Here is a 22,995-nt window from a genome sequence, read left to right as displayed (position 1 = left end):
AATGTAACTACACATTGCGGCGACTGAAAACATTTCCCTCAGTGGAAACAAAGCTTTTATTTACTTTAATTTCACAGATAAGAAACAATAAATTGTGAAGACAATAAAGCCTCCACAAAAATAACATTTTAAGTCTTGTGTGTGATTTGTCCTGGCTTCATATGAGCAGAGGAAATCTCCGCTAACCACTAGGCTAATTTATACAATGTAAAATGCCATAGGCTTGTGCTAATAACATTAGCATGTTGTATTTGTGGGGAAAATGTGTCCAGATAAAGACAAGTGTTTGTCTGTGAATGCTGCGAGTTATTATTTGTGTACTTGTGTTTGAAATTGTTGCCATTAAGCCACGTTGAATGTGTGTTTAATGTATGTTTTGAATCATGTAAACTTTACAGCACTTCATAGAAATCCTGCTGTCGACGAGTGTTTTGGAGGTGTAACTGCAGAGTGACACACGGCGTAGGCTCTGCATAGAGCTCATGCACAAGTACAAATCCCATTTCATTCTAAGGAAACGAAAACACAACTATTCTTGTGTTTTACTATTCTAAACGTGGATCCCAATGACTTCAATCCATCGAGAATTTTCTCAGTTTTTTGATTCTGAAGGGAAGAGAGAAGAACGAGTTTTCCTCACAAATTCAGCATAACACAAGGTGAGTAATTGATATACTCAGGATTATTTTAAAGGTGAAGTGTTCCTTTAAAAAGTCAGCCATAGATTGTGTTTTAAACCAATTCATGGATTCATTCAATGTTCACTTTAGTAGCCAGCAAACTTCAGCTTTTAAAATTGCTAAAACTAGTTGTCATGTCAGTCTGTGAATCAGTGGCTGCCAACTAGAAACGAGAGGCTTTTTTGTTATTTCTGTGTGAAATCATTGTTTTAAAAATTGCCTTGAATTTTAGATGGTAGATCTGCTCCCATTATCACTGCATATGTGCAGCTGGTGTAAAATCCTGCTGCTACAGTCCACACACACACTGACCCTCTTTATATGGCTGCAACCTCCTGCTTAAAGGGCACGAGACCTCGAAACACTTCTGAGTCTGAACAGAGCGAGAGAGGCAGCGAGAGGGAGACAACAGCACTCAGACAGACTGAGAGCTGCTGAGCAGCATGTGGATGGAAGCAGGAGGAAGATGTCTCTCCAACATGTGAAAGAACACAGAAATACAGAGTCCTCCATCTGTGTGGAGTGTCCTCTTCCTGCTCCGGTGATTTCTGCTGATGATGGGCTCCTTCTGCTCTGCTCTGGACAGGAAGATGGTGGTTGTGACCGTGACGCCACATGAGGAGTCTCCTGTTCAGACAGTGACAGGTCAGACAGTCGTTTCCTATCTCTTTATACCTGAATAATAGAAGTTCTTCAAATCATGAAAGCTTCCTGTTGCAGTGAGGCTGGACTCCTCTATCTCCTCTGTGCTTGTCATTATTCATCACCTCATCATTCTGATATTGTGATGTTTGGCCCTGAGATAGTTTTGGTGTAGATGTAAGTATCATGTGAGCAGTGTGTAAGTACAAAGTACAGTGTTCCTATTCAGTGCTGATCTTTTTGGAAAGAAGAGAATGTATCTCTAAAGACGTCCGGGTTAAATAAAAGTAAAATAAATTAAAACGGGTCAAAGTTTAGACGCTTTCACAAATTGTTGTGCTATCAATCGATACTAAAATTAAAGTATTTAAATTGTGTTTTCCATTAAATTATAACAGCATTCAGATTAAAGTTTCTCTGTGCCCACCTTAAATCAATCAATTAAATCAAATCTCTTTAACTCCTGGGTGCATATGAAAGTGAACAGGAGACATAAGTACTTTAATTTTTAGCAGCCACTGAATTCATAGCATTATGACTTTGAAAACCAATTTCCTGAATTTATTTGTTTCTTTGAGGCTAAAATATGAAATTTCATGATTACAATTTGAAAAGTTGAATTTTTTTTAAGTTCACAAATTCAGATCCACAAATTTCAAGTTTCAGACTTAAAAAAAAGAATAAATAAAATAAATAATAATAATTATATAAAAAAAATCACTTTTAATTCAGATCCAAAAATGTAAGTCAAAATTTTTTATTTTATTTATTTTTTATTCTGAAGCTGGAATTGTTGAAATCATCATATTTTCTTTTTAAAGAGGTGAATTTAAAATAAATACATTTAGATTTAAATATTTAAATTATATGAATTCAGTGGTGTCTGAATTTTAATATTCAGTGGTGGTTAAAATTAAAATACCTGTGTCTCTTATTTTACTTCCAGAGGTGTACCTGCAGGATTTTGTGATATTACAACTTGTTTGGAGACCAATGTGGACTACACTGAAAGCTGACTTTGAGTTTCTGTTTCTTGAAGTTAAACTACAGAAATGATCAATATCTCCATACTAAATGAAGGATAAGCAAATTTAATTTCGAGATCGTTTTTCTCTAGTTAATTAAACCTTTTGTAGGAAAAAAATACATCAGCCACAAGTTATTATTCAAAGCAGATGAATGTGTCCTGAAACATGTCTGAAGGGAATCTTTGAAATGTAGTTAATTAAACTGATGAAAAATAGTGGGTTTTATGGCTTCTGTCAGATGAAGGTTTATAAATAAATCTCTCCGCTCTGCCGATGTCATCGTACTTGTTGCCTCTAAAGCCTTTTGACTAACAAAGACCTGAATATATTAAGGAAATGCACACACTCATACACACACACTCATACACACACTCCTCCAGCCGCCCATGTGGTCATCTTTAATTGTCTCTCCAGTGTTGGTGCTGATTATGAAGAACGAATTAACAGTCAATTAGCCACATGACCAATCAGACAGTCTGCCGTTGCCATGAGGGTTTGTTTACAAGCATAAGAGCCGTTCTGTTGAACAACATGGACACACACATTAACACACTCTGCTAATCCAACTGTTAACGTCACAAGTCTGAGGACAGAAGAGAAAATCCCTGCTGAGTTATAAACTGCAGAATGTTTGTCTGACCACCAAAGAAGTGTGTGTGCTGTCAACATGAGGGACACAACCAGACTCAACAATCAGACAGCGGCTGCTTCTGGTCTCTTCTGGTCTTTAGCGTGGTATTATCTAGTCTCTTTTTCTGTAATCTCTGCCCACAATAATTTACTCGTAGAACGTAAAAAGTTGAAAAAAAAGTCCTGACATTCCAGGGCTGCAAAATAACTCAAACAAACTTGGTTGTATGCGAACCAATCAAACTGCACTTACAGTTTACATCCATGTCTGTCCAGACTCACCTGTAGCCATGACAGTCAGAGTCAACAACAGAGATATTAGTGAGGCACTGCATTCACAGGAATGAGATGGACGCAAGGTCACAGTGACCATGACGAAAATCTAATCAGTCATTTTTTGAGTGCAAGTGAACATTTGTGCCAAATTTTGGGAAATTCCCTCAGGGCGTTCTTGAGATGTTATGTTCACAAAAACTGGGATATTGCTTTTAGCAGAATGGGATGGACACAAGGTCACAGTGACCCTTGACCTTTGGCCACCAAAATCTAATTAGTCATTCACTGATTAAAGTTGACATTTGTGCCATATTTGAAGACATTCACTTAAGGCTTTCTTGAGTTATTGCTTACACCAGAATGAGGTGGCTGCAAGATCACAGTGACCTTGACCTTTAACCACCACAATCTAATAAATTTACGCTGAGTCCAAGTGTCAAATCAAAACAAATTCACTCAGTGTTGTTCGAGATATCGCTTTCAGCACAATGGGATGGACGCAAGGTCAAAGTGATCTTGACCTTTGACCACCAAAATATGAGCAGTTCATTTTTGAGTCCAAGTTACATTTGTGCCAAATTTTTAAAAAAAATAAAAATAAAATAACTTTGGCATTCTCAAGTTGTTGCTTTCATCAGAATGAGACTGCTGCAAGGTCATAGTGACCTCTGACCTTTGACCACCACAATCTAATAAAGTCATGATTGAGTCCAAGCGGATGTTTGTGCCAAATCAAAACAAATTCACTCAGTGTTGTTCGAGATATCCCTTTCAGCACAATGGGACGGATGCAAGGTCACAGTGATCTTGACCTTTGACCACCAAAATATGAGCAGTTCATTTTTGAGTCCAAGTTACATTTGTGCCAAATTTAAAAAAAAATAAAATAAAATAACTTTGGCATTCTCAAGTTGTTGCTTTCATCAGAATGAGACTGATGCAAGGTCACAGTGACCTCTGACCTTTGACCACCACAATCTAATAAAGTCATGATTGAGTCCAAGCGGATGTTTGTGCCAAATCAAAACAAATTCACTCAGTGTTGTTCGAGATATCGCTTTCAGCACAATGGGACGGATGCAAGGTCACAGTGATCTTGACCTTTGACCACCAAAATATGAGCAGTTCATCTTTGAGTCCAAGTTACGTTTGTGCCAAATTTGAAGAAATTAACTTTGGCATTCTTAAGTTGTTGCTTTCACCAGAGTGAAACTGATGCAAGGTCACAGTGACCTCTGACCTTTGACCACCAAAATCTAATCAGTTCATCTTTAGTCCAAGTGGATGTTTGTGCCAAATTTAAAGAGATTCCTTAAAGGTGTTCTTCAGATACAGCATGATCCCTCATACTGTACAGTACTGGGAAGATTGTCATGCTCTAAAAACTAAAGACAGGCGCAGCTAAAACTGCACTCAGTTGTGTTTGAAACTATTATTATTTCATTTTAACATTATGCAAAGATTTTCTATATATTTCGATATGTTTACTCCAGAAATGCACAAAACTATCAACATCATTCCATCATTCAAATGTTGTTTGAAAACAGTGTGTCAGTCATTGAAACGTGTGCTAGATGCACAGTGTTTCTGCAGGTGGTGGAAGATCAATGAGAAAAGAGTTCTTGGACTTTTAGAAATGTGATCACTGAATGCATTTTGTGTGAAAGCAAAGAAAAATGATTCACAGTTTGGCCCACATAGACTTCTGAGGAGTTTTGACAACGTGACTTCAGTTTTGATCAATGCATGTTAGCAATCGAGCCCTCCTCCTCGTTTACTTCCTCCCACACAGCCTTTATATCAGCTTTTTCTTTGTCTCTCATTTTACTGTCTTGTTTCGTTCTCTTTTCTTTCCTGCAGCCATTTTATAATCACCTTCTCCTTCAGCTGTGTCATTTATACGAGCTATTAAGTTTAGACAGGAAGTAATGAAATGCTCTAAAAACAGAGATCCTGTATCATAGATCATAGTGTCATTTGACTCAGAGCACAACACTGAGTCAGAAATCAGTAAAGTAAAACTAAAAACTAAATACGTTTCCTGTTGTCAGACTGTTCCAGTATCTGCTGTGGATCTTTTTAATTTCAGTCTCTTCTAGCTTCGTCTATTTTTAGCTCTGACGTCTCGTGCAATTTGCGAGGGTCAGAGTTATGTGGAAAATTCCTCTGAAGAGCAGGTGGAGTCACAAGAGAGGGGAGGTTGTGGTCAGAGAGAAAAGAATAAGATCACCCTCACCATCTTCCAATGACTCTGCACTTTGTGACCTTTATTCTACTGTTTTACTTTTGACAGTACCATCAGTATCAACAGTCCACACCAGGGACCTCACAGAATCTATGAAACTGTTGAAAAGCTCAATGGCCCGAAAAACAGTTTCATATTTTTAAAACAGTGTTGCGTTCCTCTTCCTCCATCAGGTGACTCTCTACAGCCAATCAAGGCGATGAGTCCGCAGCATCCAATCAGGAACAGGTGCAGCATCCGGAGGCGACCCATCAATCACTGCGCTGTGAAAAACCCCAGGACCTGGTAAAAGACTTAAGAACTTAAGATTCAAAACTCTTGCTGTCTGGCAATGGGCGGATGATTCTTTTCACAGTTTCAGTGTTGCTAATAGCAGCAGCGGCTAACATCCGACACTGAGCTGTTATATGATCCCAAAAGTCTCAGACTGACACTGAAACGGTTTTACTTGTTGTTCGTCACCGTTGGATAATGTTAGCCATGTTAGCCCTCTCAGTGTGCGTGTGCAGATTGTTCTCATAAACTGTTAGTAGGTTTTCCTAAGAGGAGTCATGCACACAATAATCTGGGCATAACCAATGTATTTTGGAAGGCTGCGATCATTTGACCAATGTGCTGGCTGGAGTTAAGAAGGAAGCGCTCTGTAAGGAGGCAGGTTGGGGTGCTGGATGGGTCACAAACCCAGGACTTCCCCCAGGAGAACCATTTGAACTCTGAGTAAACTTTAAGCCATTTCAAGGGACGTCGTCACCTTGAGTCTTATCCCAAACCTAACCTCTGTGACCTTACGTTAATGACGCAACTTTACGTTAAGGACGTACCATCATTTGTGGTGCTAATTTGTGGGATAACATACACAGCAGTGTTAGCAGTGGTTAGCACTGACCCCTTCTGTGTGGAGTTTGCATGTTCTCCCTCGTGTCAGCGTGGGTTTCCTTCAGGTGCTCCAGCTTCCTCCCACAGTCCAAAGACATGCAGGTTAATTGGTGACTCTGAATTGTCCGTAGGTGTGAATGTGAGTGTGAATGGTTGTCTGTCTCTATAGCCCCTTTTACACTGCCAGATTTTTGGCGAATGTTGGGCCGTTTTGCCAGCAAGCTGCGAGCCTTTAGACACACAGAGCTGGATTGGCGAGTTGATCCGAAGTGCCCCCAGTTTTCCGCCTCGTAGGGTAGACATATCGGTGGAACCCTTTTAGTTTAAAAAGAACGAGGCGGCCTTCTGCCACGGGAGGGGCTGTTGAAGACTTGTGGGAGGAGCTGTTGATGATGCCGCACGTGCGAGCCACTGGCGGTGGATAAACAGGAAACAGCTGATAGCAGGAATTAGCGAGCAGCTAGTAGCAAGAGGGAAACACAAACCTGACAGACACTGTAAAGATGAGCAACTGGGGAGACAAGGAATTGCGCGCCCTCCTTGTCCTCGCAAACGAAGAGGCCATTAACCGTCAGATGACGGGGACGGTGAAGAACGGGCCGACTTATGAGAGAATCACCGAAGAACTGACCAGCCGCGGCTTCCCTCCCACGTCACTGTTTACGTCACATGCTGAGCTACACGTTTTGTTACTTGCTCATGCCCCCCATTGCCCCGAAAAAGGCACATTCTGTATAAACAAAAGTAGGTAGGAGGCATTTTGCTGCACTCCCTGATTTTGTTTTTATACTGCCAATGCTGAAAAAAGACTGATTGGGCTTTCCTGCAAATTTGCACAACTCCTGTTTAAAAAGAGCTTCTGTGTCAGCCCTGTGAAGGTCTGGTGACCTGTCCAGGGTGAACCCCGCCTCTCACCTAATGTCAGCTGGGATAGGCTCCAGCCCCCTGTGACCCAGGACAGGATAAGCAGTTACGGAAAATGACCATACAAAACTTTGTGTGCGCATTTTCGTAGGATATCATATGAACCGTATTAAGAGGATACGTTGGTGTGTGTTGCTGAGGCACAGAGCTCTGGTCTTGCATCAGCTGTCTCATGAAAAACAGAGATAGTGTCAAGGGAGGGGCGCTGATTGGACAGAATTGCACAGTCGTGTATAAATCACGGGTATCGGCTGTCAGTTGTTGCGATGGCAGCATCCTGATGGGACTGAATAAAAGTACATCTGTGGAGGTTAGTGGTGATTCTTGAAGACAGTCTGAATATTGTTGTGTGGCTTTAAAGAGAGAGACGTTTGGAGCTGGGAAGATGATGATCTGGCTATCAAAATAAAGCTCCCACTGATGGAGATATCCATGGTAACAATACCACAAAGTGACAACAAACAAACTTTAAAAGTGCTTTATGGTTTATTTAACACTGCTCCTGCTCAGTGGATCTGGATGAGCAACTCTTGGTGTGTTTTCTGGCTCCAGCAGCATCTGCTACTGCCGAAAAAAGACAAAGATGTCCTGGAGGTGAACAAACACAAGCTGCTAAAGTGTCTCACTGGAAGGCAGCCTGAGCAGGAGCAGAGCTCAGTCTGGGTTTAATGTTGGTGTGTTTCACTCACTTCCCTCCACGAGGCAGTAAAAACTTATGAGGCTCTAACCTGGGGAGGTTTGCTGTTTATTTGTGCGGTGATTCTCTTTTAAAGGAAAAGTCCGCTGAAAATTTAAAGTCTGAAGTGTCGAATATGCTCCACAAATGGCAGACGATATATAAATCGTCCTACTCAGCTTGTGAGAGCAGTTGTGTTATTTCTTCTGTACGTCTGGAGGAGCTTTGTCTAGTGTGAGAAAATAACCCTGATGATGTCGTGGTGATGTCATCAGGGTTACTTTAACTGAAGCTTGCAAAGTACAGATTTAGAAACTGAAAGCCTTGATCACAAGCTGAAGGCTTGGAGTTTGAAAGACAGCGTTTGCGAGGTAGCGAGGGTCTAGGAGAAGACACCACTGAGTTGCATTATGGGAAATGTAGTATCCAGTGTCTTTAGAGCTTAAATATAGCAGCAACTAAAAGTAAGGATACCTCACTCGCTTCTGGCGCTTCGATTTTGACGCTCCATCTGTCAGTCCATCTCACAACTCCCTCAACTTTATGTGATAACATGGAGCATCGCTTTAATGCACTCCCAGAGGACGAACCCTTTAGATTTAAATGTATAAATGAACCTTTTTTTTGTTGTTGTTTTTGTTTACTCTTGCTGAAGCGCTAAGCGTGTTTTTCTGTCCCACACATTCATGATCTGAGTGTAATGACCACTGTGACCTCTAGGGAGCGCCAGCAGGACTGACAACTGATTGTCTGGTCGTGCCACTTGACTGGAGAGGTTCTGTGACTCTCATTTTCAGGACCATTACATCATCATTGTCTAAAAACCACACACATACACACACATGCTCACACAGGCTCACAGCATACACACAGCTCAGCCCTGCACACACACACACACACACACACACACACACACACACACACTCTCGCACGCAGCGTGTGAGCGAGGGGAGGACAGATTGAGGTTTGCTGTTTGCGTCTGTGCGGAGCGTGAAGTTATGTGCGTTTGAATTTGAGAGGGTGTGAGGAGAGGAGGAGGAGGAGGAGGAGGAGGGGGAGGAGGGAGGTCTGTCGGCTGCAGGATTCCATCACTCTTAGCAACCGTTGTTGAGTTACCACGGAAACACTCTGCGATGTTCTCTGCTTCTCCTTTGTCCTCCTCCATCACTCCTCTCTCTCTTTTTCTCTCACTCCATCCTGTCTTTATTGCTGGTCGACTTCCTTCTTGCGTTGCTACGGCGATGCTCTGGGACAGCTGAGCTGGATCATTTTGCAGCCGCAGTGCTGGAGTGCAGAGCTCAACTGTTCGCTGTGAAGGAAGTCGTCAGTGTGATCGACTGAGAGACGCCGTCAGTCTGCTCCTGCTCTTCAACTTTTTAAAGAACACCACACTTTGTCCTGTGACCTTTAACCCCTCTGCTTCTCCTGACGGATCAGATCACAGGTCATCATTTTGGATTGGCCGGGCTGTCCTGTGACATCACAGGAAGTTGGATGAAGTTCCACTGAACCCAAACGCTCTCGGCTGTCATCGGCGTCGATGTTTTCACAACTCCGTCAGTCTGAGAGACGTCCGGACGCTTCACAGAGACCAAACTCTGCTCTGTGAACACTCATACCAACACTTAAAGAACCCCACCTCCTTCTCCTCCTCCACCACGCTGAGATGAACGAGGAGGTGGAGGAGTTGCAGCTGCCTGAGGAGGTGCAAGAGGCTGAGGGGCAAGAACTGCAGGGGAAGGAGGAAGTGCAGCAACAGGAGATGCAGCAGCAAAGTGAGGAGGTGCAGCAACAGGAGGGAGTGCAGGAAGAGAAGATGCCCCAGCGGGACGTAGAGCAGGAGGAGGTGGAGTCTGAGGAGGTGCCGCAGAAAGAGGAGGGGCAAAATGAAGAAGAGGTGCTGCAGGTGCAGGAGGAGGTGCAGAGTGAGGAGCACCAGCAGGCTGTGGAGGTGCAGGAGGAGACACAGATTGCGGAGCACCAGAAGACTGAGGAGGTGCAGCAGGAGGAGGAGGAGATGCAACAGGAGCAGGACGAGGTGGTGCAGCAGGCTGAGCAGGAGCAAATGGAGGAGGAGCAGCAGACTGAGGAGCTGCAGCAGACGGAGGAGGAGGAGGAGGAGGAGCAGAGGCAGGAGGAGGAGGTGCAGGCTGAGGAGATGTCACAGACTGAGGATCAGCAGACGGAGGAGCAGCAGCATACTGAAGAGGAGCAGCAGTCTGAGGAGAAGCCGCAGCAGACTGAAGAGGTGCCGACTGAGGAGGTGCAGCAGACTGAGGAGGTGCAGAAAACAGAGGTGAAGCGTATTCAGGACTTTGAGGACGCTCTGGAGCAGAACCACAACAACCAGGTCCTGATTCGACTCAGAGGGATGTGAGTAAACACAGATGATGTAATGTTGATGATAATGATGAAATAGCACCATCAGTAGTCGGTGATCGTGTCGTGAGAATCGATCACTGATAGTTTTGGAATCAGTCTGACAGCCTCGGGGACGGCATCAGTGTGGTTGCTGTGGTGATGCTGGCATGGACCGAGGATGGAGGGAAGACGGATGACAGAAAATGAGTGAAAACCTGTGGGCGTGCGACATCACTGAACATAAAAGAGGGAGAGAAAGGGAGAGACGGTGTGTGTGTGTATGTTTTTGATGAGGTCACAGCTTCCCGTTCCTCTGTCTGTCTGTCTGTCTGTCTGTCTGTCCCTCTGTCTGTCTGTCTGTCCCTCTGTCTGTCTGTCTGTCAGATATTTTCTCAGTCGTGGACGCTAACAAGCTCACATCGCAGCAGGAATGGCATCACCACATCTGCCTGAGTCCGAGGCTTCGGCAGCAGATGTGAAGCTGCTCGCCTTTTTATTTATTTATTTATTTTTTTTGTTCTCCGTGGTTGCTATGGTAACGGCAGAGCGTTGCGATGCAGCAAACTCTCTGCAAAGATAGATAGATGAAGAGCGAGAGACGGAGGGAGAGAGTGAGAGAACAGGATGAAAGCACAGTGGAGGCAGAGAAGAAGAGGAGGGAGACAAACAGAGCGTCAAAAATGCTCCATTTAATGTCCTGATGATGTTTCAGGTGTCTGTTTACACGCTCATTACATCATCACAACACACACTGGGGGACATACATGGCTTTAAAGGGATAGTTCAGATATTTTGGACTTATCCATAGACAGTGTATTAAAAACAGTAAATGTCAGTCAGCACGCCCCCAGTTTGGAGAAGCAGGCTGGAGTCTGATGTGGAAGCGTATCAATGTACTGCTGTGGAGGGGTTAGCAACAAAATGTATTTTAGCCACCTAAAAAAACATCAGTATTGTTAATGTTACATGAGGCACATGCTCACTACTTTACCTTAATGTCAGACAGTGATTTCTAATGAAGCCATTATATCGCTCTCTTCAATACAGAAGCGTACTGCGTTCACTTGACAAATAAAAAAGCCCTGGGTTTTTTTTTGTAATTTTTTTCTGTTTTTCATGGTAATTTTTTTCCTGAACGAGGAGACGAGATACTTGAAAATCTTGCGAGAAGCTCCCACCTGGCACCTGCAAGTGACCCCTGCATCCATGGTGACTCCTGCTCATGGATGTATTTTGCATCTGTGCTCCTGCTCCTAGACAATTTCAACTACGGGGTCAATAAGGGTAAGACACGTAATTAGTTACACACAGGGTATGATAATCTAGCTATGTTTTCCACTGCATCCTTTTAGTGTAGGCCTATCGCTCAATGTAACAGGTTAGGTTAGTAACAGGTTGTAACAACGTTACCTGACAAACGTGTATGGGCATGATTTTACAACCTGTTACTAACCTAACCTGTTACATTGAGCGATAGGCCTACACTAAAAGGATGCAGTGGAAAACATAGCTAGATTATCATACCCTGTGTGTAACTAATTACGTGCCTTACCCTTATTGATCCAAAAAACCCCCATGAAAAACAGGAAAAAAATTGCCACAAAAAAAAAGCAGAAAAAAATTGCCATGAAAAACAAGGCTTTTTTTTAATTAGTCAAGTGAATGCAATACGCTTCTGTACATCAAAGCCAGACTCCATTGAGAAAAACAGTGATTTAACATTGCTGAACACAGGAGCTGCTGGTCTACTGCTGCCTCCATCAGTTATTTCATTTGTGTTATTTTGTGACTTTGGAGTTTCAAACGGTTAGGTCAGATTCACCAAAGGCACACAGTGACACAAATTAACTAACTGATTGAAGCAGCAGTAGACCAGCAGCTCCTGTGTTCAGCAAGCTAAAATTACTGTTTTTCTCAATGGGGTCTGGTGGCTTTGACGAGAGCATAGATGGGGAAGTGAAGCTGTTCATGTCCTCCCAACCTGTTCTGAAATACTGCCACTTGGTCAGACACAGACAAAAAAGCCATCCTTTTATGGCAGTATGAAACACCACCGGGCGGCATCAGTTTATAACGCTGCCAGACAGTGTTAGCTTGAAATGCAGCAAAACAACGCAACTTTAAGAGCTAGAAAGTCCTTATAGGGCAGGCAGGAGGGGCGGAGGATAGATGCAACAAACACTGGACTTTGACCCAGGAGCCCAGTGTTTGCTTCTTGTATGAATGTTGGGGCAAACCATTATGTTTGTTTTTAAACCTAACCACGTGTTTTTCTTGCACATGGAAAGAAATGTAAAACTAGGTGTTTTACCAACATCATAAGTTTATTTTGGAAAACCCAGTATGCATCTAACAAGCAGAAATTGTGCATGCTCTGTGAAAAAGGAAGTGTATTTTGAAAAGACACAAGGCATAAATTGACACGTACGTAATGCGTCATATGTAGATGCGAAAGTCCACTGACTGAGCAGCGATATGCGACGAGTTGGGAGTGAGACTAAGTTGGTCTACCCCATGAAAATGGGCTGTCTGATGGAAAGATAAAGCAGTTACGATATTCTAAATACAGCGTACACTTAAACCCATATTGATTTTTTTTAGGTGGCTAAAATATGTTTCGCTGCTGCCTCCATCCACTGCAGTACATTGCTTAGCTTAGGTGTCAGACTCCAGCCTGCTTCGCCAAACGGGGGGCGTGCTGACAGAAATGTACTGGAGGTAATACACTGACTATGGATAAGTACCTCATACAACCCCACTTTAAAATTTGAGCTATCCCTTTAATGGAGACTGATGAGAGCAGGAATTACATCATGTAGTAAAAGCATCACAGCTGATCATGAGATTAAAGGAGTAGTTTGGCATCTTGGGAGCTGATTGGGAGCAGGCAGGAATTTAAAACAGCTGCAATCACGTACAAGCATCCATCCATGTGTTCATGCTTTGACTCACACACGACCTCACAAACACTCTGTGGTCCAATGATGCCTTGCTGCAACCAGCTCATGCGTTATGAAAGGGTATATGTGTATGTGTGTGTGTGTGTGTGTGTGTGTGTGTGTGTGTGTGTGTGTGTTTCCATTTACAAGTTATGTGCCTTTTTATTACTGACCTACGAATGATATTAACGTAAAGTTACGCAATTCACGTAAAGTTACTGTGGTTAGGGTTAGGAAAAGAAACATGGTGATGATGCACCTCAAAATGATTCAAAGTTCTCTTTAAAGGCGCTGTATGTAAGAATGTGGCCAAAACGGTTACTGCACTCAAATTCAAAATACTGTCGTGAGTCATGTCCGCCCCCCCTCCCCTACAGATTCGAGGTTGCTGGACGGCGGCACGCTGGAGACTGATTTGTTTGCCCATGGGCGGCTGCCATGGCAGGGCCGCGTTGCTGTGTCCTTGCTTCTCTGCTGCTAACGCTGCTGCCGGGATACAGCTGAGGAGGAGCCGGCTGCTAATGCTATGTACTGGGACACTGCTAATGCTGTTTGCTGTGCTGCTGTAGCTCAGTCGTAACTGTAACTGATGCTGAGACTCTACTGACTGCGTGACTGGTAGACGGCAGTGGGAGGCGCAACAGGCCAAAACACAAATTCAAAACATAAACATGATTTGCAGACCATAAAATATTTTTTTAAATGCAAAAATTCTGGCTGTACTATTGTTGTCGGTGAGATCAGTATGTTATATGAACATTATTCCTTAGTCTCTGTGACATATTAGGAGGATTTTACGACTATTTGCTTTAGATTTCTTACATATAGCTCCTTTAAGTTCACACTGTTCCAAACACCAATCTCCTGGATAAAGTCCTTCTTTTTTGACCCATCCACCACCCCAGCTGTCTCCTTCTTGTAGTGCTCCCTTCTTCACTCTTGTCAGCACATTGGTCACGTGGTCACAGCCTTCCCACATATGTGGGTTATACGCCAGTTACTGGCTCATCACTACGTGTGATAATTACAAATCCTGGTGCATTACTTTTTGTAGGAACATGTACGAACAGCGCATGACAACAGCCTGCGGTACTACATAAAGCAGATAATTTGTAAAAAAAAAAAAAAGAAGTGGTTCCTCCGTCTCCTCGTCATGTTTGTACTAAAACACGTCGGTCACTGCTCATGAAATTCAGCCAAACTGTCAAACTAGGCGGCGCAGATCAAATAAGAATCCAGATTCTGTTACTGCATTTCCTATTTCTTGCCTAATATGTTTTCAGAAACATATTTTAGTGTACTGTTTAGCTGTGAAGTGAGTGACCAGCTTTATGAAGCTTTGCATTACCTCATGCAGGACATGGAAATCATACGCCCCAGCTGTGATCAGCTGACTCACAGCCCATTCTCACACAAGGTGGTCCATTAAATTCCTACTCACTGATCGCTGCCACACTAACCCCCAAATTCCACCCAAATACGTTTCAATTCTAGTCAATGTGTGTGTTTCCACCAGCTGCAGCTGTGCTGCGTTCCGGCTCCGTCACAGCTGCGGCACTCCGGAGCCCTCCGCAACAGATACGCAGGACTTCTGTTTTTGCTGGACGCCGGAGCACAACGCAGCAATTCAGCACAGAGCAGATCGTGCAGGGCAGGAAGTCGTGCACAGAAACAAAATAAAACATCGGGTTAATTTTCAAAATAAAATACACAGTGTTCACAGCGGATCATATTTCCCTGCACTACACTCTGAAAACGTCATAATGAGCAGAGGCAGGCCTGAAGTCAACAGGTCAGAGGTTTTCAGACGTCATTTCACTTCGTTGACACCATGGACGAGGAGATGTTAATCATGGAGGTGCACCCAGATGTCTTCCTACTACTCCTCTGGTTTTGTAGTTCTGTTTATAGAAACTACATCTTGTTATATTGAGCGATTATGCGTGAATTTCTTGAGATCTCGTGGGTCCCTGTGACTCCTGCTGTCCGGCGGAGCTACACCGCTCCACATAGCAAATGCAGCTGGTGGGTGTTGACGGACAGCGGAGCACGCAGTGGATAACCAGCGCTGCCATTCCGCAACGGACACGCATCCAGTTGAATTCCGGCTTAATACTGCCACACACCGCTGCTGCTGCTACCAGCAAATCTTTACCTCCACCACCCCAGCCCCCACCTTTCTAATTCAGAGTCCTAACATGTCTCGAAGGTCAAAATGGTATTCCATGTCTTGCTTGGGCCCACTCTTGTATACCTGGGGGGTTTCTTTTTCTGCACTTCCTGTTATGACATAGCATGCTGCTTGTCTGAACTAAGGTGCACCTCAAGAGCGGAGCCCTCAGTGCCAAACACTACTGTATTTCCATTTGTTGCAATAAATGGTTAAATCTATGATGAGAGTGTTCCTGACTGAACTTATTCACAGCCAAACTGTCACTAAAATATGTTTCTGAGAACATTTGGAGGTCAGAAATAGGCAATGCAGTGACAGAATCCTGATTCATATTCGATCAGCGCTGCCTAATTTGACAGGTTGACTGCAGTTTATGAGCAGTGATTGACATGACTGACAGCTGCGTCAGAGACTCCCCACCTCTGATTAGGCGTTTTTGTTTAGCTGTGGTAGACTCTAGCAAATGCCATTAGAAGCACGAAGAGGTGGAGGGGGAGGAAGCTGTTTTTTTTCACAGGTATCCGTCGCATTCTATGTGGATACTATGACAGTTTCAGCAAATATGACAAAAAGTTATTTTTATAAAAGTTACCAACTGTAGCTTGAATGTGGGCGCCAGGTTCTGACAGGGAAGACGAATGTACAGACTAACAGAGATGAAATCTCAGGCTCTGCTGCATCGATTTTAAACTGTCCATCCTGAATCAGACTGTGTTACAGGAGTGCGATGCTAAATGTGTGCAGTAGTTTTTAATTCTGCGGCATACAACATTTTAGTGTTCTCGGTCTCTTTCCTGTTTCAACATGACAGTGCCTCCGTGCACAACCCAGCTCCATAAAGAAATAGTTCCTCCAGTTTGGTGTGGAGCTTGACTTGTCTGTGCAGAACCCTGACCTCAGCCTTATCTAACACCTTCAGGAGGAACTGAAGCACAGACTGTGAGCCAGACCTGATCACCCAGCATAAGTGTTGGACCTCATTAATGCTCTTGAATCTGAATGGGAGCAAATCTGCAGCAGGTTCAACATGTGGTGGAAAGACTGAAGAGCGGAGGCTGTTAGAGCAGCAGGTTCACAATCATAGTTTTATTTTTGGAATGTTCAAGTATCAATTATGTGCTTGTGTGTCCACCTGTCCAAATACTTTTGGCCATTTGGTGCCTTTCACATGAGGTATATAATATTTAACACGTGAAAATATGAGTTTCACATGTATTCGTAACGCTGGTCCTTTTTGGGCTCTTATACAGTTTTGGAAAATGCGAAGCCCTCGACCACATGAGAGCCCTCATCCTCATCCTCGTTAGCTGAACCATGACTCATCGGTCCACAGGCGGACGCTCTTCAGATCACAAGCATCTGATATTTCTGTTAAGATCCTGAACATCAGATGAATGAAATGAACATATTTTCAAATGCAGTGCATGCTGTATTCTTTCATATATAACTCCTGTAACTCACAGATATGTATTTCTATATTTACATCTTTTAATGTAATAGTTTGTCACTCTGCACATCACCGTCGTCTCATTCGTCACGTTACGGCAGAAAAAAAGTCATCAGCAATGTTGATTTAATGAAAGTGTCTCGCATCAGCGGCAGCGGTGAAATGAAATGTGTTATTTCCATAAAACACACACAAACACAAATTTAGGCCCCTTGGCAATTCCTGTTGTGTTTAACAGACCTGACTCGCTGTACAGCATCTTGTATTAGTAACTAGCTGGCAACACAGTTAAAGATTTACCAGCAGAAGTTGGTGTGTTGGTTGAAGAAGTTGAAGCCAAGAGAAGTGTCTGATTTTGCCAATTCCTGTAATAAACATTGGCAAGTGAACGTGTTATCTGTCAGCAGTGATTCAATGAGACAGAGACACTGAAGGTGTAAAAATAAGAATGCAGAAGTCAAAACAGAAGATCAGCTACTAAACTGGCGACTTAAAGCTGGGGTAGGTCGACATCTGGCAAAGGCAAAGAAGTGGCAACCTTGAAAATACACCTTTCTCCTGCAGCTCTCCACTCTCTGTCTTAAGCCCCTCCCACCAGACGACCACAGGCATATTCACCCGCTTCAAACAGTTCCCCAGTGTTGCCCATACATTGATTTACTTAACCTTATTGCCCGCAGCACATTCGCTCAGCCCCTCCTTGCTCCTTTCTCTGTTTATCAGATCACATATGAAACAAGAATTAGCTGCTAGCTACCTCACCGTCCCTCCGCCTTGCCCCCCGCCCTGGAGAAGAGCCGGAAGCAGCTCCGCAAATAGACCTTCAGTTTGCAACTGTAGTTTCTTGAATTCTGCTGGCACAAACCCCCCAGCGCTGAGTGTCACAGCAGACTGGTGGCCAGCAGCAGAAGCTGATCTAAGCTGTGTAACAGCAGCAACAGAAAGTTTCCTAATCCAGCAGGGAGTCTGGGCTGTCCGGTCCCCCGCAGCTGGGGTTTGAGCTGGCTGGATTCAGGTTGCTGCGGCCGCTGACTGGGGGTTAAGTCACCCAAACTGTTGCCCACTCTCCTCCCAGTGAGGTGGTCTGTTGCAGTGGGGAGTGAGGCGGAGGACACACTGTGATTTGAGGCTGAAGCTAACGATAGCTACAGAAACAGAAACTCGCAGCCATGAGCCTCTTGCTCCGGCTCTCTCCATCTCTGAAACACCTCACCGATGCTGACATGTGTTTTATCTTGTTGATTGTCAGACTCTCTTTTTGATAAGTCTGTCTTCCTTTTTGGGGTCGCTTTGCAGTGTAGGCAGTTGGTGCCAATGCTGGAATAGCAACTTTCTCTGTAGAATTCTCCACCCCTGAATCAGGCTTTCACCATCTGAAGGGTCATGAACGCATATCTGCATTTGTATTACAGTAAATAGGAACATCCTCTCTCTGAAACAACCTGTGATTGGCCAAAGTCTCCCATCACAGGCGACAGTACAACGTTAAGAGACAGCTTTTTAAAAAAAGAAAAGAAAAGAAAAACAAGGATCAAAGTCATTGCAGAAGAATCAGAGATATCACTTTATTCCACACATTCCTTTTCCTTGTCAAAACCTGGCGCCTACATTACCCACAATGCAACCTGACTGCAGACACTTATGCCTGGTGCACACTACACGACATTTCTGTCTGTTTGATAGTCACTATGTCACATTACGCCACTGTAGAGTCATGAAATTGTGCGGTGACTTGGCCGACAGACATGACACACTACACGTGATGAAACAATGGATTATTGCGTATACGACACTCTTTGTCGTTCACGATCCATGCCGCCACCGTACGTCGCTGCATCGGCCAAGAATCGGGCTGATATTGTGTAGTGTGAACCAGGCATTAGGTGTGTTATGCTCATTGGTAGCTAACGTATCCTGCAGCAGAGATGAGCTCAGCTAAGCTCACATCTTTCTAACTCAACGCCTTCAGATTTTTTTTGCCTTTCAAAATTTTATTCCTCAACTGACGCTGTCACAAATGACATCACTTGAGGGCATTTATCAGACTTCACACTCTGTCAGGACAGAGTGACTGACAGATGAAGACATGTTGCCTCCTACAGCAGGGCCTCATATCACATCTTTTTAATATCAGTGACATAACAGTATGTTGCTATCAGTACTGACACAGGAACAATATTGTTTTTGTTAGGTTGATTTAAACATGCTTTTTGCCTTTGACAAAATGTGCAAAACATTTCTATGAATCTGTGTCAAATTAAGAAGCTTGTCGTAGTTAAATTCAGTCAAAGTCTGAACCGTTTCCAGATTTAGATCAGGAGAAAAGACACTAAAATGTGCAGTTTGATCACACAGCACGATGCCACAGATGTCTCTAGTTTTGAGGGAGCGTGCCATCAGCAGGCTGACTGCAGGAATGTCCACCAGAGCTGTTGCCTCTCTGAAGTGAGTGTTCATTTCACCACCATCAGCCTGTCGTATCAGCTCAGGAAGGACCCAAATGCAGAGCAGCAGGCAGACTGAACGTTTAACAAAAAGAGAGCTTTAGTAAAGCTGATTAAAAACATCTGAAACAGGCAGGTCACTGAAAGCTAAACTGAAAGCCAACTGGGATAATACGATGAACTCAGGGAAGACATCCACAAAGTACACAAGACACCAGGCAGGTAACGGCACAGGGGATGACAACAAGAACATGGGGATGAACACAGACAAACTGACACAGGTATATAAACACAGAAAACTAATCACAAGAATGAGACACAGCTGGAGGATGGGGATTGGCTTACAACAAGGGTGTGGAGGGGAACACTAAGGTGGAGCAAACAGGACTATACAGAACAGGTGTGAAGGGAAGACTCTGGGAACAGGGACGGACTAACAAGACAGGTGTGACAAAAAACAGGCGGGAAAACACACAAAGACAGGAAGTAAAAGCAGACGTGACACATGAGGAGAGAATCTACCAAATGGACCAGGAAACAGATTAAACAGAAATGAATAACATAAAACAAAACCCCCCAAAAGTCCACAAGATAACAAAAACCGGGGTCATGACAAAGAATGAAGATGTTTCCATGAAGACTAAGAATGTTCCTAGTCAACCAGCAGTCATCATTTAGTCTCCTGCATGTTTCTGATATGAATGTAATGATATATTTTGGTGGTTTGAGTTGAAGGTGTGAGAAAGAATAGTATCAGTAACATTGTTAACACTGTGCTACATTACAGAGAAATACAAACCGTACTAATGAACCTTCATTAATATAGGCCTATATTTTATCTCCAAGTGCACGTCACACACTGAGCGAGCCGCCTGTTAATGACGCTGTGGGCTAATGGGCATGTAGCTACTTCCATGTTTCACATGATACGTCATGTTTGTAGTCGACCAATGAAGATGAGTTTACATATCACCTTGGGTTCGTCCTTCACCTTCTCAAAATGATCCCACACTTTGGATTTCCTGCCCGACATGTTATTAACTAGCCTGTGGAATAACCGCAGGTACCAGCCCTGGAGATTAACCTGACTCCTGTCTGACTGCTGAGCGTGGACACTTCCTGTGTCTGTCCTTTCAAATTAAAGTCCCACATGGTCCAGTCATATAGGTTTGGATTTATTTGACAAGGCGCAGCTCATAATAGAGTTTCACTTTTTCTTCCTAGCACTAAGCCAATGAAATCTTGCTACTAATGGCTTTTCTGGTGACTGACGTTTGGTCGACTATCAGAGGGCAGCCCTAAGTACATTCAGTCAACCGCAGACCACGTATAACCACACCAGCTCAGGACCTCCACATCCACCGTCTCCACCTGCAATATTGTCTGAGACCAGCCACCCGAGCAGCTGATGCAATTGTTTGCACAACCTAAACATTTCTGCTCAAACCACCAGAAACAATTAAAGTAAAGCTCATCATCTGAAAATCAACCTGCACATTCTAGAGTGGCTTTTATTGAGACTATGCCGAGGCACACCTGTGCAGTAATGATGCTGTTTAATCGGCATCTTGATGTGTCGCACCTGTCAGCTGGATGGATCATCTTGGAAAAGGAGCAGAGAGAGAGAGAGAGAGAGAGAGAGAGAGAGAGAGAAATAAATCCACTGAGTGCATAAAAAGTCTCAGATCTTTAACTTAAACCTGTGAAAAAAGGGAGCAAAAACAAAAGTGTTTAAATTTGTCTGACTGCGACGCCAGCTTTCAACAGTTTCTGATGCACAGCCCTGTCCTACAGGCAGAGACAGTAACAGTTAAAAACCTGCCACACCTGCAGGCAAGGAGTGCTGCAAGCTGCCACTTTTCTGAATGTTCTGTTGCTATGAAATCCGCAGAGATGTTAAGTGGTGCTATTTTGAGTGTGCGCGCTCTCTCTTCCATCCAAATGAATGAAAGTGCAGCCGAAATTTGACAAAAACAACCAAACAGCAAAAGAAAACACATCTGACTGACAAATAAGAAGATTCAGCTCTTTATTCTTATCACAGAATCAGCCGCTTCATATTGTGTGTGTGTGTGTGTGTGTGTGTGTGTGTGACTGGTGCCAACATATCTTGAACCACTAAGTGCCCTCTGGTGTCTCTATTTATCTCCGCATTGATCGTATTAACTCCTCCTGATAGGTATGAACTGCTGATACAGATAAACAAACAGCAGAGGTTTGTGCTGTTTGTTGGGAAAACAAATAAGAGTACAGATTTGTTTTTTTGTCGTCCTCTCTAGTTTCCGTGGTAACAGCAGAACATCTCAATGCAGCAAACTCTCTGCTGACGAGAGGAGACAGATATTTCTTTATTTTTCTTGATTGCTTTACACAGAGTTTTGCTCCTGTCTCTTTCTGCAACTGTTATTTTTCATTTTAGTTTGTTAATTGTATTTTTTTAATCAGCCTTTTGAAATGCTTTGGTGAGACTGGGATGAAACAATGAGACAGAAGGATGGAAAATAAAAGTGAAAGAGAGAAAATGTGCGCTGGAGAGTTCATCAGAGTGTTTTGTGGAGCGTAAAATAGAAAAGAAAGCAGCTGAGACAGTTCAGTGACTACAATAGAAAACAGAATAAAATCCAAGGTAACTAGTTTTTTTTGTCCAGTCATCTGAAATTCTGGATAACATACAGAGCCACAGCCACTGTGGTCCTATCAAAACCAGTCCGTCCTGTACAGTGGTCACAGTAGAGACCAGTTGAGATGGAGACAGACACAGCTTTCTGTCCGTACTGTGTTCATTTCGTCTGTATTTGTGCATGTTTTCTGAAAGATTACAGCTCATTTATTCTCCCTTTAGATATGAAAAAGATATGTCTGTCTCAAATGTTGTAAATGTCACTGCCCTCATGCGTCCATGGGTCCTTTATATTGGCATACATACAGCCAATCAATGGCAATAGATCGCAACAAAAAAAGAGGTGACGGTAGAGGTGGTCATAATATTTAAAACGGAGACAGTGTAATAAGTACATCCTGACATGTGGACACAGAATTCTTTTAACTATTTTCACTATATATCATTATATATTACCAAGTTGTTCTGTTACGCCATTATTTAGATTTCTTCGTTGTCTCTTACTGTCATATCTCGCTTGAACTACGCTACACTGCCTCCATGATCTCTGACAGTACTGTTCTGTTTCATCCATATTTGTAAGCTTTCAGTGAACGTGCACATATATGAACAAAATGAATGCAACATATGGACAGAAGGCTCCGTTCGTCTCTGTCTTCGTCTCTAACATTGACCATAACGCCTCATTTTCACTTGCGTATGTGTACGGAGACAACGCAACCGCAAGTGATATCTGAAATGCCAGCGAAAATCCTCCCCTCCGTAATATTTTGGTCTGGACTTTGCCTCGCGTGCGATAGAAAAAACTTTTGTGGTGGATTTTGGATAGACTGTATAACTGTATGTGCTAGCTTAGCTAACAGGCTGCTAACTGGCTAACAGGCTATTTTCTTTAATCCCGTTGCCTGTGTTGATTCTTTTTCTGTCCCTGTAATATTCCAAGTGCATGTTCCAAATGACTTGATGGCAAAAAAGGACAAAAGTAGCCTCTCGCCCATGAATACTTGTAGTTTCTATCAGGTTTTTATCTATCG

The 22,995-nt window shown here is 43.3% G+C and overlaps 1 protein-coding gene across 1 annotated transcript in view; it reads left to right on the top strand.

Annotated features, from left to right (window-relative positions):
* Positions 1 to 9,151: 9,151 nt before the first annotated feature.
* The window catches only part of pde1a (phosphodiesterase 1A, calmodulin-dependent), a 47,655-nt gene continuing 33,811 nt past the window's right edge, over positions 9,152 to 22,995 (top strand). The window contains exon 1 of the mRNA XM_049593366.1: positions 9,152 to 10,350. Coding sequence (XP_049449323.1) covers positions 9,644 to 10,350 — 707 coding nt within the window. The 5' untranslated portion in view covers positions 9,152 to 9,643. The remainder of the gene's footprint in view (positions 10,351 to 22,995) is intronic.

This window comes from Epinephelus fuscoguttatus, linkage group LG13 (assembly GCF_011397635.1).
Source record: "Epinephelus fuscoguttatus linkage group LG13, E.fuscoguttatus.final_Chr_v1".
In the NCBI taxonomy this organism is placed as follows: Eukaryota; Metazoa; Chordata; class Actinopteri; order Perciformes; family Serranidae; genus Epinephelus; species Epinephelus fuscoguttatus.
Note: the sequence above shows the minus strand (reverse complement) of the source record. Positions and strands in the feature narration are given on the sequence as shown.